Source organism: Natrix helvetica (assembly GCF_964273705.1).
Source record: "Natrix helvetica genome assembly, chromosome: 5".
Taxonomy (NCBI): Eukaryota; Metazoa; Chordata; class Lepidosauria; order Squamata; family Natricidae; genus Natrix; species Natrix helvetica.
Window position 1 is genome coordinate 95,112,744 of NC_138551.1, and position 14,928 is coordinate 95,127,671.

The 14,928-nt window shown below is 42.6% G+C and overlaps 1 protein-coding gene across 1 annotated transcript; it reads left to right on the forward strand.

Annotated features, from left to right (window-relative positions):
- Window positions 1-4,059: 4,059 nt before the first annotated feature.
- LOC309393312 (mannose-binding protein-like) lies at window positions 4,060-12,252 on the forward strand. Its single transcript, XM_081955340.1, has 5 exons — window positions 4,060-4,211; window positions 4,567-4,753; window positions 6,015-6,122; window positions 8,777-8,860; window positions 11,606-12,252. The coding sequence occupies exons 2-5, from the start codon at window positions 4,576-4,578 to the stop codon at window positions 11,977-11,979; spliced, it is 744 nt and encodes a 247-aa protein (XP_081811466.1). The 5' UTR covers window positions 4,060-4,211; window positions 4,567-4,575; the 3' UTR covers window positions 11,980-12,252.
- The last annotated feature ends 2,676 nt before the right edge of the window (window positions 12,253-14,928 follow it).

Consider the following 14,928-nt stretch of genomic DNA (forward strand, 5'->3'; position numbering starts at 1 on the left):
ATTCCTTGCCTCAGCTCCTGCCCACCAAGCAGTTCAAAAGCATGCAACTGCGAGTAGATAAATAGGTACCACTTTGGTGGGAAGGCAACAGTGTTTCGTGCGCCTTTGGTGAATAGCCAGACTGGCCACATGACTACAGAAATTGTCTTGGTTGGAAACCTTTGCCTTAATAGTGATGAACAGAGAGTCTCATGAAGGACACTGCCACAATATGGATGAGTCGGGTGTGAATTTTGCAAAGCCCTGCAAAAATGAACTGAATTGAAGGGGTTCAGAAACGTGTGGAGACATATTCAGGCAGAATTTGGAGTGACTTGAAATACAACCAGAACGTTCTCTGCAGGGGTGTTATTCACTTACCTTCCCTACTGGTTTGCAAATGTTGAGCGCATGCGTGCACACATGTTTCATTTACATGCGCCACCTCCACACAGGCGCTCAGCCATCCGCGCATGCACTTTTTGCTAAAAAAAAAGGGCCTAAATGGGATGCCATAGAGCCAAGGCAGGTTGGCAGGGCCATCCACTATTTCCGCTACCTGTTCAGCCGAACCGGTCTGAACTGGCAGAATACCACCTCTCGTTTTCTGGCTCTGTGAATTTTAAAGCTATTTCTCCAGCATCTGTACTTAAAAGTTCATATCTAATATTTAATTGCCATGACTTTTTCAAGGAATTTTAATACACTGAACAAAATTCATTTCTCCTTACCTAATTCTCCCTCTCCTGCTACAAAGACAAAATGAAATAAAATTGCTTACATGACCGCAACATTTGTGTCCTTAATTAATGTTCTGAGCATTTCTTTCCCTTTTTTCCCCCTTTGGTATGCTAAAAAATAAAAAATAAAAATCTCAGCGGTTCCTTCGAGAGGAAGCCACAAAGCTGTCAGTCCACCTTTCCCTTTGAAAGTAATCATGAGATGAGCTTGTGTTTAATATTTTATTGATGCGGAGCAAGGAAACTCAAAGGTGTTTATGATGATATACATAATACATGCCTGCAGACATTTCAGGACGACAGCACCCGGTGTTGAGTAGTGGAGTGAGGCAAGAGTTTCTTCCTGAAAAGAAGGACCATCACGAGCTCTAGAGTGATTCATTGTGTGGTTGTTGTTGTCAGTTGCGAAGTCATGTCCGACTCATCGCAACCCCATGGACAACGTTCCTCCAGGCCTTCATTCCCAGCATTAGGCTCTTCTCCAGTGAGTCCTTCCTTCTCATTAGGTGGCAAAAGTACTTGAGTTTCATCTTCAGGATCTGGCCTTCTAAAGAGCAGTCAGGGTTGATCTCCTCTAGGACTGACCGGTTTGATCACCTTGCAGTCCAAGGGACTCGCAGGAGTCTTCTCCAGTACCAGAGTTCAAAGGCCTCCATTCTTTGAAGTATGGTGAACTGCGATTCATTGTCGATTGCAAGAAAAAGATTCATTTTATTTCCGTTTCCACTTCACCCCGCTGAGCCAGAAATAAACTTACAAGAAGCTCTCTAACGTAAACAAGGCTGAGAGAATATAAATCTCTGCAGAGTTTATTTCAGACAGATGCACATTGTCAAAAGTACTTCTGCTCTCATGCAGTGTTAATGAGACATCTTTGAAAAATCTCCAATGTGCCCTCAGAACAACCCAAGAGCTGTCAGAAGATTTTGCTGCAGCTGGATATAAGCAAACCTTGTAGGAAAAGAGGGCAGGAGTTGTTTATATTTCCTCACCAACTGCATAAAAGTGACTTTTCATATACTGTTGTAAGAAGTTAGCTCCCACCCCTCTCATTAGGAAATATTGAAAGGGCAGAATAGTTCCCCTAAAAGGGAGGCAGAAACTCAGCTGCCCCCACCTTTGTCAATGGGTATATTAAGGCCTGGGGCAGTCTATTCTACATAACAAAGATCCCCCTCCTTCAGGTAGAGCCATAATAGGAATCCCAAAACCCTTTCATTACATCATCTCCCAACAAGGCTCAACCCAGATTGGGACTCAAGACAACCTACAGAGCTGCCCCTGCATGACCCCACGGGAGTCTGACAACCAATCAGAATACAAGCTCAAATTCAAAGGTCAACAGAGGGCACAAATCTCTCTCTCTCTCTCTCTCTCTCTCACACACACACACACACACACATACACACACAGACACACACACACACACACACACACGTGCCTTTTTGCCCAGGACCTCAACCATGTGATCCTGTCCACCATCTTTCCAAACAGCCACCATGTTTCCAGTGTCTTTCTCCCCACTTGGAAGTGAACCCAGATGGGCATTTCCTCTAACAGTGTGTAATAAAGTGACTTTTCCAACTTCGGTTAATCTTTGGCTCTTTCCTTTTTGCTCCTTATATACAGATATATCCCCTTCCCTCCCTTCCCTCCCTCAGGCTGGCCCCACTGATCCTCTCCTATCCCCTTCTCTCCCCCAGGCTTGCCTCACCGAGACCTCTCCTATCTTATCCCCTTCTCTCCCTCAGTCTAACTCCTTAGCATCAGAGCATTTTTCAGGTGGGGAGGGGGAGTAGAATGTTTAACTCCTTAGCATCAGAGCATGTTAATAATATTATAAGAAACACTAATGATCTGATGGTCATTTTGAAAAATCCTTTCTTAGCAAGCACCTAGAATCCAAGAGGAACACACGTGCCAAATTTCAAGTTTGTAGGCTTTATGGTTCTGGAGATTTGGTGATGATGCATGAGTGATATTTCACTTTTATATATTTAGATAATCTCACTGCAGCTATCAGGTACAAAAACAAAGTGTCACAACATTTTTTTTTCAACAATTTGTCCACCAATCCCAAGGAGAAGACTTCTGGTCTCAATTGTATATTAATCTTTAAAATCCTCTAAAAAATCAGAATTTTCTACTTTTTTTTACAGTTTCACTAAACATAACAAAATGCCCCTTTGTGTTGTTCAGGTTTCCAGTGTAATGTTTGAAGTGCCTTTATACATTCTGTACAATTTGTCTGGTGACCAATACCAACCTTACATCACTTTTTTTAAAAAAACTATTTAAGATGACAACATAATGAGAATGTCAATCCTTTCATCAACAAAATTTCCCATTGTTTCCATCTGTATATTCTAACCAAAGTTTTTAGCCCATTTTATCATTTATTTTTTCACTTCTGTTACAAATTTCAATAAAAGTTTGTACGCTTCAGCAATAACACGTTCATCATTTCTACACAATTCTATTTCAAACTTAGTTTTACAATGTTCATAACCATAAATTCTGTTCTCTACTTAAAACCCTTCTAATAATTGTAAACAAGAGAACCATTGACCAATATATCCCTCTGCAAGCAGTTTTCACCAGTTTCAAAAGTTTTGAGAATTGTGAAGCTTTAGTCAAAGATTCTAGTTAACAATTTATTCTGTAATAATTTGCAACTGTGAATTGTATTCAGGGGTGAAATTCAGTAGGTTCTAACACGTTCTGGAGAACTGGTAGCAGAAATTTTGAGTAGTTTGGAGAACCAGCAAATACCACCTCTGGCTGGCCCCACCCCCATCTATTCTCTGCCTCCCAAGTCCCAGCTGATCAGGAGGAAATGGGGATTTTGCAGTATCCTTCCCCTGCCACACCCACCAAGCCACGCCCAAAGAACCAGAAGTAAAAAAAAATGATTTCTCCACTGATTGCATTCGGGATGGAATCATGTTTTGGTAATGAATTGTTACTCAGAACAAATGAAATGAAATAAATGAATGAACGAACGAACGAAAGAAGTTTGAGGGCATAAAAAATCCAGAAAAGAAAACAAAAAAGACCATTTTACAAGAACAAATGTTTGGTCAGAAATATGAAACCAACTATAATTCAGAGTTAATCATTCATTCAATTAATCCTCGAGAAGGCCTAGAGGAGTGGATAAACTACTTCTGAGTGGAGGGGAAATGGAATTCAGACCTATGCAAATTGATCTGATCTGGCAACTCACAGTGGTTTTGCAATAAATAAACTGGGTAAAAGTTTATACTAAGACACTGCATGTATGCCAGTAAACAGAATGAAGCAAAGATTAGTTTTGCAATCCAATATCTTGAGCAACAACAGAGATAAAGTAAAATGCACATCAGCATGCCCTTTTCTCTTTCTGTTTTCTTTTCTTGCTGTTGAGAAGAGAAGAGAATCTACTCCTTCTGGATCAATCTGCATCTCGTTCTAGGGTGAAATAACTGCTTTAGCTGACCAAGGAATCCTCTGGTAAGCAACGCTGATTTCACTTTTAGCTCAAGCTCTGCTTTGTAAATCTTTACAGTAAATCTTTTGCAATGTCTACTTCTATTGCTGCCTCCTAAGAAATTTGAATCACAGGATTCCTTAAGATCTGGAGAACTGAGGTCGAATGACCGATTAAATAACTCAACAATGTCGCTACTTGGTTGATTTATTCATTTCGCATATGTCATCTCTACTTGGAGAGTGTTGTTGAGGAATACGTAGCTTTGAACATCGTCCAGATACCTTGCACAAATCCATTTTGGTCTATAAACTCTAAAAGACGAACAAAACCACATCACCCCAAATAATCTCTCCTTAATTTTGTTCTCGATCCAAGGTACCAACCATGTTTTTCCTCCAACCTTTCAACACTTTGCTGCTGCTCTTCTTAGGAGCATCGTTAGCTTCAGCTGTTGCTCCGGATACAAATTCCTGCACCGTCTTGGCTTGTGGCAACCCAGGAGTCGCTGGTTTACCAGGGAGAGATGGAAGGGATGGGGCCAAAGGAGAGAAAGGAGACACGGGTATAATTTCTGAAATCAATCTCTCTCTCTCTCTCTCTCTCTCTCTCTCTCCCTCCCTCCCTCCCTCCCCCTCCCTCCCCCCCTCTCTCTCTCTCACACACACACACACACCAACATAGTGTGTTCATTACTTAACACTGTATATTTAATCTTGTTTTTGTATTTAAACAAAAAGAAGGAAGGACCTTTAACACAAAAGTTATAGATTCTTCTTTGTTTTTTGTCATGCTGGGAAACTTCCAGCTAGGCTGAAAGGAGGGGTTAAGTGATCTAGCTTAGAATCTTCCACAGCAGCAAGTGGCATAAACGTGACCTTCTCCAAGATCCATGAAGTTGGTCCATCTGGTCATCCCCAGGGGAAGACAAGAGTCTGGGGGGAAATTCTAGACTAAAGTTGCTTACTTTAGCTATCTGAGAATGGCGTCGGTTTTCATGCAACTAATCCTTCAGCCTCGCAAAACATCATGTCATCGGCAGGCATCTTTTTGAGTTGGAGATGGCTGACAGATAGATGCTGAGTAGGAGTGTTCACTTACCTTCCCTACTGGTTTGCAAATGGGATGATCTGCGCATGCACTCAGCCTTCTGTGCATGCTCTTTAGCTTTAAAAAGTGCCTAAATCGGATGGCATAGAGCAGTGGTGGAATTCATTTTTTTTTTACTATCAGTTCTGTGGGTGTGGCTTAGTGGGCATGGTGTGGCTTGGTGGGCATGCAGGGGAAGGATACTGCAAAATCTCCATTCCCACCCCACTCTGGGACCAGCCAGTGGGGGTATTTACTGGTTCTCCGAACTACTCAAAATTTACGCTACCGGTTCTCCAGAACCTGTCAGAACCTGCTGGATTTCACCCGAGTTGGTCCAGCTGGTCATTCCGAGGGGAAGGCAAGAGTCTGGGGAAAACTCTAGAACAAAGTTGCTTACTTTAGCTATCTGAGATTGGCTTCGGTTTTCATGCAACTGATCCTTCAGCCTAGCTAAACATCATGTCGTCGCCAGACAGGCTTCTGAATTGGAGATGTCTGATGGAGAGATGCTGAGTGGGGGGGGTATTCACTTACCTCCCCTATTGGTTTGCAAATGTGCGTGTCCACACATGCGCTCAGCCTAAATGGGACGGCATAGAGCCGGGGCGGGGGGGCAGGCCCACCCATGATTTCCGCTACCAGTCTAAACTGGCAGAATACCACCGACTTGGGAAAGGGGGTGGCTATTTTGGGGAAAGGGAGTCCAAGAGATGGTGCTTTGTCTCAAACCCCAGGCCTCCAAGTGAAGGGTCAACAAGGCTACCCCGGGAAGGCTGGCCCTGCAGGACCAAAGGGAAGCACAGGAGCCCAAGGCCAGAAAGGACAAAAAGGAGAAATGTCAGGTAAGAAAGTTTTCCTTAATGCTGAGCTTTGACTTCCTGAGACGGAAGGGGAGTTTTCAGATATTTCCAAGAAGAGCTCAAATATGAGTCATTTTGCAATGCCCATCAAGAGCAACCGGGAACAGTTCTGCCTTTCTTGCTTTGCTAGCCTCGTGTAACTTCTAGCAGGGGGAGAGATTCCTCGTCTCAAATCCTGGAAGAACAAATGTAAACCTTTTGATCATTTTAATTCAACAAAGTTCTTGAACTCCTGATTCAAGGGTGAGCTTGGTTACCTCCATCAAACTGGCAAGAATTTCTCAATTTATAGCTGATAGGAATTGGGCTTGTCGCAAACTAGCATTTCTTCTTTATTTTGTATCTAAATCCTCTTATTTAACCCTAGCATTGATTTTAATGGCAATATGTTTTTTTAAGCAGCCCTCCTTTATATTTATACACTAGCTGATAACCCGGCATTGCCCAGGTATGTATTTATAGGGGGAAAATATCTGAACCAAACGTAATTTCTAATGTTGGATTTTCCCCCTTACCAGAGGGAGCCCCCTTGTGGAGTACTGTGAAGCTGTTACCATAGCGACTCCATAGTGCTGTACAGTAGAAGCCGTTTTACGGCAGTACAGTAGAAGCCATTTTAAGGCACAATAGGCTGTATCTTAACAGAACACACACACCGAAGGGTGTTAGTGGTGTCGTATCCCCATAGTATTTGTTTCCAGAGAGTAAGTCATCTGTGTACCAGGTTTGGTTGAAATTGCTCAAGGCATTCCAGAGTTATGCTGGAACACACACACACACACACACATTTGTTTTCATAGATTTTCACGGGTGTAGGTATGCTGACCAGTTTATATATATATATATATATATATATATATATATATATATATATATATATATATATATATATATATATATATATATATATATATATATATATATATATATATATATATATATATATATATATATATATATATATATATATATATATATATATATATATAAACTTTATCAGTACAAATACAACATACATACATACATACATACATACATACATACATACATATATATATATAAATAAAATGTCTTTTCCCGTATAAGATTGGGATTGTCTTGGCAACGTTTCAGCAAGGTCTCACTCACCATCTTCAGGTTGGGTTTTGGGCTAAAAGTGTGATCGGAGCTGCCGCCTTTCTATAAATCTTGATGGGGGGTGGGTGGAGTGCTGGCTTGGTTTCAGTAAGTGGAATGATTGATCCAGCACTCCACCCCCACCCCCACCAAGATTTATAGAAAGACGGCAGCTCCGATCACACTTTAAGCCCAAAACCCAGCCTGAAGATGACGAGTGAGACCTTGCTGACATGTTCCCAAGATGATCTCAAACTTACATGGGAAAAGACCCGAATACAAAAAGACCAGCATACCTATACCTGTGAAAATCTACGAAAACATGTTTGTTTGTGTGTGTGTGTGTGTGTGTGTGTGTGTGTATGCTGGTCTTGTTGTATTCGGGTCTTTTCCCATGTAAAATTGAGATTGTCTTGGCAACGTTTCGGCGAGGTCTCACTCACCATCTTCAGGCTGGTGTTTTCGGCTGTGATACCTCGCCGAAACGTGTGTTTGTGTATGTGTGTATGTGTGTATGTGTGTATGTGTGTATGTATGTATGTATGTATGTATGTATGTATGTATATATGTATATATGTATATATGTATATATGTATATATGTATATATGTATATATGTATATATGTATATATGTATATATGTATATATGTATATATGTATATATGTATATATGTATATATGTATATATGTATATATGTATATATGTATATATGTATATATGTATATATGTATATATGTATATATGTATATATGTATATATGTATATATGTATATATGTATGTATATATATGCATGTGTATGTATATGTATATATATGTATGTATGTATGTATGTATGAATGTATGTATTTATGTATGTACGTACATGTATGTATGTGTGTGTGTGTGTGTGTATATATATATTTATGTATGTATGTGTGTGTATATATATATATATCCTGGTTAATAAAAAAGTAAATAAAAGTATTGCATTTATAAAATACATTAGTCTCTCAATGTGTACACTAGTTAATGCTTGATCTGTTAATACCTGCATTCAGCTATGATTATAGGGGCTTCATTTGCCACAAGCTGTTTCTTGGTGCGTTATTTATTTTCTTTTCTTTTCTTTTGGAGCTTGGTCTTCACAGTACAATACAGATTTTTCCGGTTTAGATATAATACACCATGTGTGTCCAACCTTGGCAAGTTTAAGACTGGTGGACTTCAACTTCCAGAATTGCTGGCTGGGGAATTCTGAAAGTCCACAAGTCTTAAACTTGCCAAGGTTAGATACCCCCACATTAGACAAATAAAATGGGGGGAGGGGGAGTGGCTGAAATAGAAAACTTAACCGTTTGATGTTGTATCTTCTGGACTTCTTGGATAATAGTAAGAAAGCCTCTGAAAGATGAAGTCTGAGGTTCTCCTGAGTCTCAGGTCATCAGAGGAGTTTACTTGAAGAGCACACATAAAGGGATGAAAAATAAATGGAAGTTTTGGTGTTTAATTAGATTTCCGTGTCTCTGTTTTTCTCTGTAGCCGTTGATACAGTTCAAAGGCAAGTTGCTGCTTTGGAAAAGATGGTCCAGACATTACAAGCTGAAGTTACCAAAAGCAAAAAAAGTAAGAAAGAATATAGGTTTGGGGGTTAGCTGTTGGTTTGGGTTTGTGTGCAATATCTGGGGGAGGGCAGATAGAAAGTAACAACAAGCAGTGTGGCCAACTCATTCTCTTCCATTCAAGTGATGAGGAAAGCAAGGTTCTACATTTAGGCAAGAAAACCAAATGAAAAGGTACTTGACTCAACAGTAGCAACTGCAAGAGGGATCTTGAAGCCCTAGTGGACAATCCCTGAAATATGAGCCAGCAGTGTGGGAACACTGAAGCCTCCAAGATGGTCTCAGTCAGGCCAGCTTCAGAGATGATACAGTGTGCTGCTGCAGCCAAAAAAGCCAATGCAATCACTAGACCCGACATAGCAATAGCACTTAGACTTATATATTGCTTCGTAGTGCTTTTACAGCCATCTCTAAGTGGTTTACGGAGTCAGCCTCTTGCCCCCAACAATCTGGGTCTTCATTTTACCCACCTTGGAAGGATGGAAGGCTGAGTCAACCCTGCGCTGGTGAGATTTGAACTGCTGAACTACAGCTAGCAGTCAGCTGAAGTAGCCTGCAATACTGCACTCTAACCACTGCACCCCCTGTAGTGGTGATTCCTTTAAATGTTCTTCATATGTTTAGCCCCCAGCCCTCTAATCCTCTTTGTTGCTCTTCCCAGCACTCTTTCCAGAGTCTCTACATCTTTTTTTATAATATGGTGATCAAAACTGGATGCAGTATTCCAAGTGGGGTCTTACTAAGGCTTTATAAAGCAGTACTGATACTTGAAGTCCGTCAAAATCCATCTCGATCTTGAGCCTATCTTCTGGAGTATTGGGTATTCTCACCAGCTTGGTGTCGTCTGCACATTTGATGAGTTCCCCTTTTATTCCCACATCTTAATCATTTACGAAGTTGTTGAAGAGTATTGGGTCTAAGACAGAACCTCAGGGTACCCGACTGCTTACTTACCTCCATGTAGATTTAGTTACAAACAGTGATGGTCTGCTGCCAGTTTGGACCAGTTCATGCGAACTGGTAGTTCCGACGATCAGCTGGCCCCGCCCACCCGCCCCCGCCCTATCCTGTCCTATATTTCCTTCTTTCTGGCTCAGCTGATTCACGCAGAGCAGTTGATTTCTGCGCCTCTGCTTTTCTACTTCCCGGGGCTGTCTTAGAATATAAGCAGCTGAGCTTCAAATTGCTGTATTTTAACAGCTGCGTGCAAGTGCATTAGGCACACACATGCACAAAGCGCGTGTGCACAGGCAAAGCATGCAATCACCGGTTGCAGCCCACCACTGGTTATAAATAAATTCATGTAAGTGTTATCTTTCTAGTGAGGTGGCAATATTCATTTTTATTAAGATAAAGTTTCCCCTCGCACATATGTGCTAGTGGTTCCCGACTCTAGGGGGCATTGCTTATCTCCGTTTCTAAGCTGAAGAACCAGCGCTGTCTGAAGACGTCTCCATGGTCATGTGCCCGGCATGACTAAACTCCCAAGACGCACAGAACTCTGTTACCTTCCCACCAAAGGTGGTTCCTATTTTTCTAGTTGCATTTTTAACATGCTTTCGAACTGCTAGATTGGCAGAAGCTGGGACAAGAAATGGGAGCTCACTCCGCTACACGGCGCTAGGGATTCAGACTGCCAAAGTGCTGACCTTTCTGATTGACAAATTCAGCGTCTTAGTCACTGAGCCACTGCGGCCCTATTTTTTATTAGCTGATCTCAAAAGAAACCCCAACCAAAAACAAGAAAAAGACGCCATCCATTCTTTTTAACATCTATTAGATATTGATCTTGACCATTTATTTCAAACCACATAGATATTTTCCCTCTGCTCACCCTTTGCTTCTGAATTTCCAAAAACTCCTTGAAGAGCGTTCAAGAGATTTAAATCTGGTTGCAGGTAAATAAGAAGTCTGCAGGGAATATAATCAATGGACAAAGTGCTTTGCAGAATACACATATACACATGCAATTCCCAGAGAGGAAAATAAATCAAAATAACAACGTCTCTATAAGGAAGGCAGAAAAGCTACAAGGATTAAGAACAGTCTAGGGAATATCTATCCCCAGCTAAGACCTAATGATTTCTGGACAAAACTCAGCTTTGCATTGGGCTAGATCAAGCTACTGGATTGGAAAAGGTGAGCTGGTGGCCCTGATTAGTCCTTGCAGGGAGTATAGGCTTCGCCGGGGAATAAACCACAGTGAAGAAGGCAGTGGCAAACCTAGTTAACTGGTGGGCCTGGTTAGTCCTTGTATGGAGAATAGGCTTTGCCAGGGAATAAGCCTGTTCTGACCTAGGCTTCCCCAGCACGAAGCCGAGTCCTCGTCCCAATAAACCCCTTTTATTTAATTTACAGTGAATTCCTCTTCTGCAATGTCTTTCCTCTCCCACAGTCTTTCAAGAGAGTTCACAATTACCAACATTTTTCAGGCTTGGGGAGTGGCCAGGCCGATATCTTTCAGATGCCACAGTAGTTGGCAAGAATGCAGGAATGAACTAATTGCCTCCTGCAAACTCCACTCCCCTTTCGCTCCTCTTTTATTCCCTATGGGAGGGACTATTCACCTGTGGCCTTACTCCCAGGCTTCGCTGGGGAACAAAGCACAGTGAAGTAGCCATGATAAATCAGCTAAATCCCTAAGCTAAGCTGGAAGGAGATCTGTCAATGTGCACCTTCAATGTTTGCCTTGAGTGATGTTTATTCATTGGCCAGAAACTATTTTCACGGGTGATTTCTTTCCGCTTAGTCTTCTCAATGCAGGGCGTGACCACCGTCGGAGGGAAAACCTTCGTTTCAACTGGTCAGAGTGACAATTTTGCAAATGGGAAAGCTCTCTGCAGCAACGCCGGTGGTGCCCTGGCGGTTGCCATGAACGTGGCTGAGAACACGGCCTTGGCGGCAATGGCCAAGAGGAACGGCAAGCACATATTCCTGGGTATGAGTGACCTCCAGACAGAAGGCAAGTTTGTGTATTTGAATGGACAGCCGGTGAGGTACACCAAGTGGAAAAGCTCGGAGCCTAACAACTTGAACAACGAAGACTGTGTGATACTCCTTCCAGACACCCAATGGAATGACTTCAGCTGTGACCACCAAACACTCATCATTTGTGAGCTTTGATCTGTCTAGAACGTTGCAGTTTGTATTCCCAGGGAAGAAGAAAACTCAAGGGATGTCATGACATCATCATGCCATCATTGGTGCTCTTAATGCCATCACACCCTGACACGTCTTTGACATCTTTGTGGCTTGCTAGCGATGCCTGTCCATATTCTAGGAGAGGACAAAGTAATTGCGTAAGTGTGTTGATTTTGCTTTCCAGGCTGAAAATGTCATTGTGCTAAGGAAAAAAAAAGAGACACAATAGAGCTACTGTCTCTATTTTTCTCCATGCATGTTTTGTCTGGCAGTATTTTATTATTATGGTTACTGTATTTTTCGGACTATAAGACGCACTGGAGTATAAGATGCACGAAGAGGCAAATGATTTTGAAGAGGCAAATTTTTTAAAAAAGCTTTTGCACTCTGCAGGCCTCCCAAACTCTATGCACTCTTCATTTTTTGTGAAAAACAGGGCAGGCAGAGAGTTTGAAAGGCCTGCAAAGTGGAGGCTGCAGGGACAAAAATGAGCATAAAATGGCCCATTTTTCATGAAAACAGGCCCATTTTTTTGCAAAAAAAGGGGGGGGCATGCAGAGGCTTTGGGAGACTTGTCGAGTGCCCCTTTTTTGCTCGTTTTGCCCTCCCCAGCCTCTAAGAGCACTTTGCAGTCCTCCCAAACCCTCTGCATGTCCGTTTTTGTGAAAGGGCCGGGTTTCAGGAGGCCAAAAATGCTGTATTCACTGTATAAGACGCACCCAGATTTTCACCCTCTTTTTGGGGGGGGAAGTGCGTCTTATACTCTGAAAAATACGGTATATATATATATTCTTAAAGTGTCATTCCAAGTTTCTGAACTCTTAGGAAAAGCTATTGAGCAGGACGGTAGAAAGAGCAAATTGTGGAATCGATAGTCCTCTCCTTCAATCGGAAGATCAGTTGGTAACATCTCAGTTGTTCCGTTCAGATCAAGCTTTGAAAAGGCCTCCAAAATTCTGAGAAAAAGGACATAGAATAATGGAGCTGGAAGGGACCTCAGAGGTTTTCTAGTCTAATCTAGCCTTCCCCGGCCTTTCTGGGTTGGCTGCCTAGTGTGTGGAGGGGGGGAAGAGGTGATGGTTTGGTGTGAGGAACAGTATGTGCGTGCACGCACACACACAGCTTCATTTGTGTGAGTGGCGTGTACGCCCACCCGCTGTGAGCATGAGTGGGGCTGCAAGTGCCAGTGGGCACTGCTCGTGGCCCGGTTGTGAATAGGCTTCTTAAAAGCCCCCAGTGATGAATCTTCCACAATGTCCAGAGGCAAGCAATTCCACTGGTTAATTGTCCTCACTGTTAAGAAGTTTTTCCTTAATTCCAGGTTGCTTCTCTCCGTGATTAGTTTCCATCCATTGTATCTATCTGGTAGGTCTAGTCATTTCATTCCCGTGTATTAATAATTTACAGGGAAAAAAGACTTGCTCTTCTCAAAACATTTAGGAGGACTAGACATCTTTCTCTTTCAGAAAGCTCCAGTTACTGTACAGGAATTTTTGACCTGGATAGGACTCCTACTCTGGTAGCAATAGCAATAGCCCTTATATACCACTTCGCAGCACTTTCACAGCCCTCTCTAAGTGGTTTACAGAGTCAGCCTATTGTCCCCAACAATCTGGGTCCTCATTTTATTCCCTCGGAAGGATGAATGGCTGAGTCAATAGCAATAGTACTTAAGACTTATATACCACTTCACACTGCTTTACAGCCCTCTCTAAGCAGTTTACAGAGTCAGCCTTTTGCCTCCAACAATCTGGGTCCTCATTTTACCCACCTCGGAAGCATGGAAGGCTGAGTCAACCTTGAGCCTGGTGAGAATGGAACTGCCAAACTGCAGCTAGCAGTCAGCTGAAGTAGCCTGCAGTGCTGCACTCTAACCACTGTGCCACTTCAGCTCTTATAGACTAATAACCAGAAACCCGATGAAAGAGTTTCCTTTGCAAGCAAAGAATGCTTCTGCACCAGTAGTGTTCCATAGCTTATACAACATTCAGATTCACCCATCCCACTCATCCACACAAACACAAATGCCCAGACAAAGACACACACAAAAACTTTTCTGATCTTCCACAGGCTGCCAAGACCAATAAAATATTCAGACAGTAGGACTGCATTGCTTTAAGGAAGGGTTTGGCTCCCCCTTTGTGGTCACCTTCGGAATTACACCTTTACTTCTCTGTGCATTGTGTGAAAGGACACCCCTATATGGGATCTGCTAAGCCAGGGGGCCCCAACCTGTGGGTCACGGGGACCACTAGTGGGTCGTGAGGGATTTGCAACCAGGCCAGGGAAACAGCCAGCGAGCGTGCATGCATGTGTGCATCCTCACTTGTGCAGATTTAAATGAATGGATTTCAAAAACAGTTCTGTGGGCGTGGCTTGATGGGCGTGGTGTGGCTTGGTGGGTGTGGCTTGGTTGGCATGGCAGGGGAAGGATACTGCAAAATCCCCATTGCCTCCTGATCAGCTGGGACTCGGGAGGCAGAAAATAAATGGGGGTGGGGCCAGCCACAGGTGGTATTTGCCGGTTCTCCAAACTACTCAAAATTTCTGCTACTAGTTCTCCAGAACTGGTCAGAACCTGCTGAATACCACCTCTGCTGTGGGGTCCATTCTACTTCCTTATAGTTAGATGATTCAGAGAAAAAGGACTGGGTTAGAGATTTAAAAAACATTTTACATGCTTCATGTTGTTGGAAGAAATGCCATCTGGGTTCAGTTCCAAGTGGGGAGGACACTGGGAACACGGCGGCTGTTTGGAAAAATGGTTTTAATGGTGGACAGGATCACATGCCTTGAAGATGTTGGGTGAAGGAAGAAAAAAGGGAAGAGATGCTGAGAGTGCCTGAATTTTATACCCTCTCTGGGCTTTTGAGTGCTTGTGTTCTGATTGGTTGTCTGACTCCCATGGGGTCATGCAGGGGCAACTCTGTA

Bases quoted from the DNA above. Each gene is read 5' to 3' on its own strand.
- LOC309393312 (XM_081955340.1), top strand. From the start codon at position 4,576: ATGTTTTTCCTCCAACCTTTCAACACTTTGCTGCTGCTCTTCTTAGGA. The intron at 4,754-6,014 runs GTATAATTTCTG...CTCAAACCCCAG, and splicing joins AGGAGAGAAAGGAGACACGG to GCCTCCAAGTGAAGGGTCAA. The intron at 6,123-8,776 runs GTAAGAAAGTTT...TTTTCTCTGTAG, and splicing joins ACAAAAAGGAGAAATGTCAG to CCGTTGATACAGTTCAAAGG.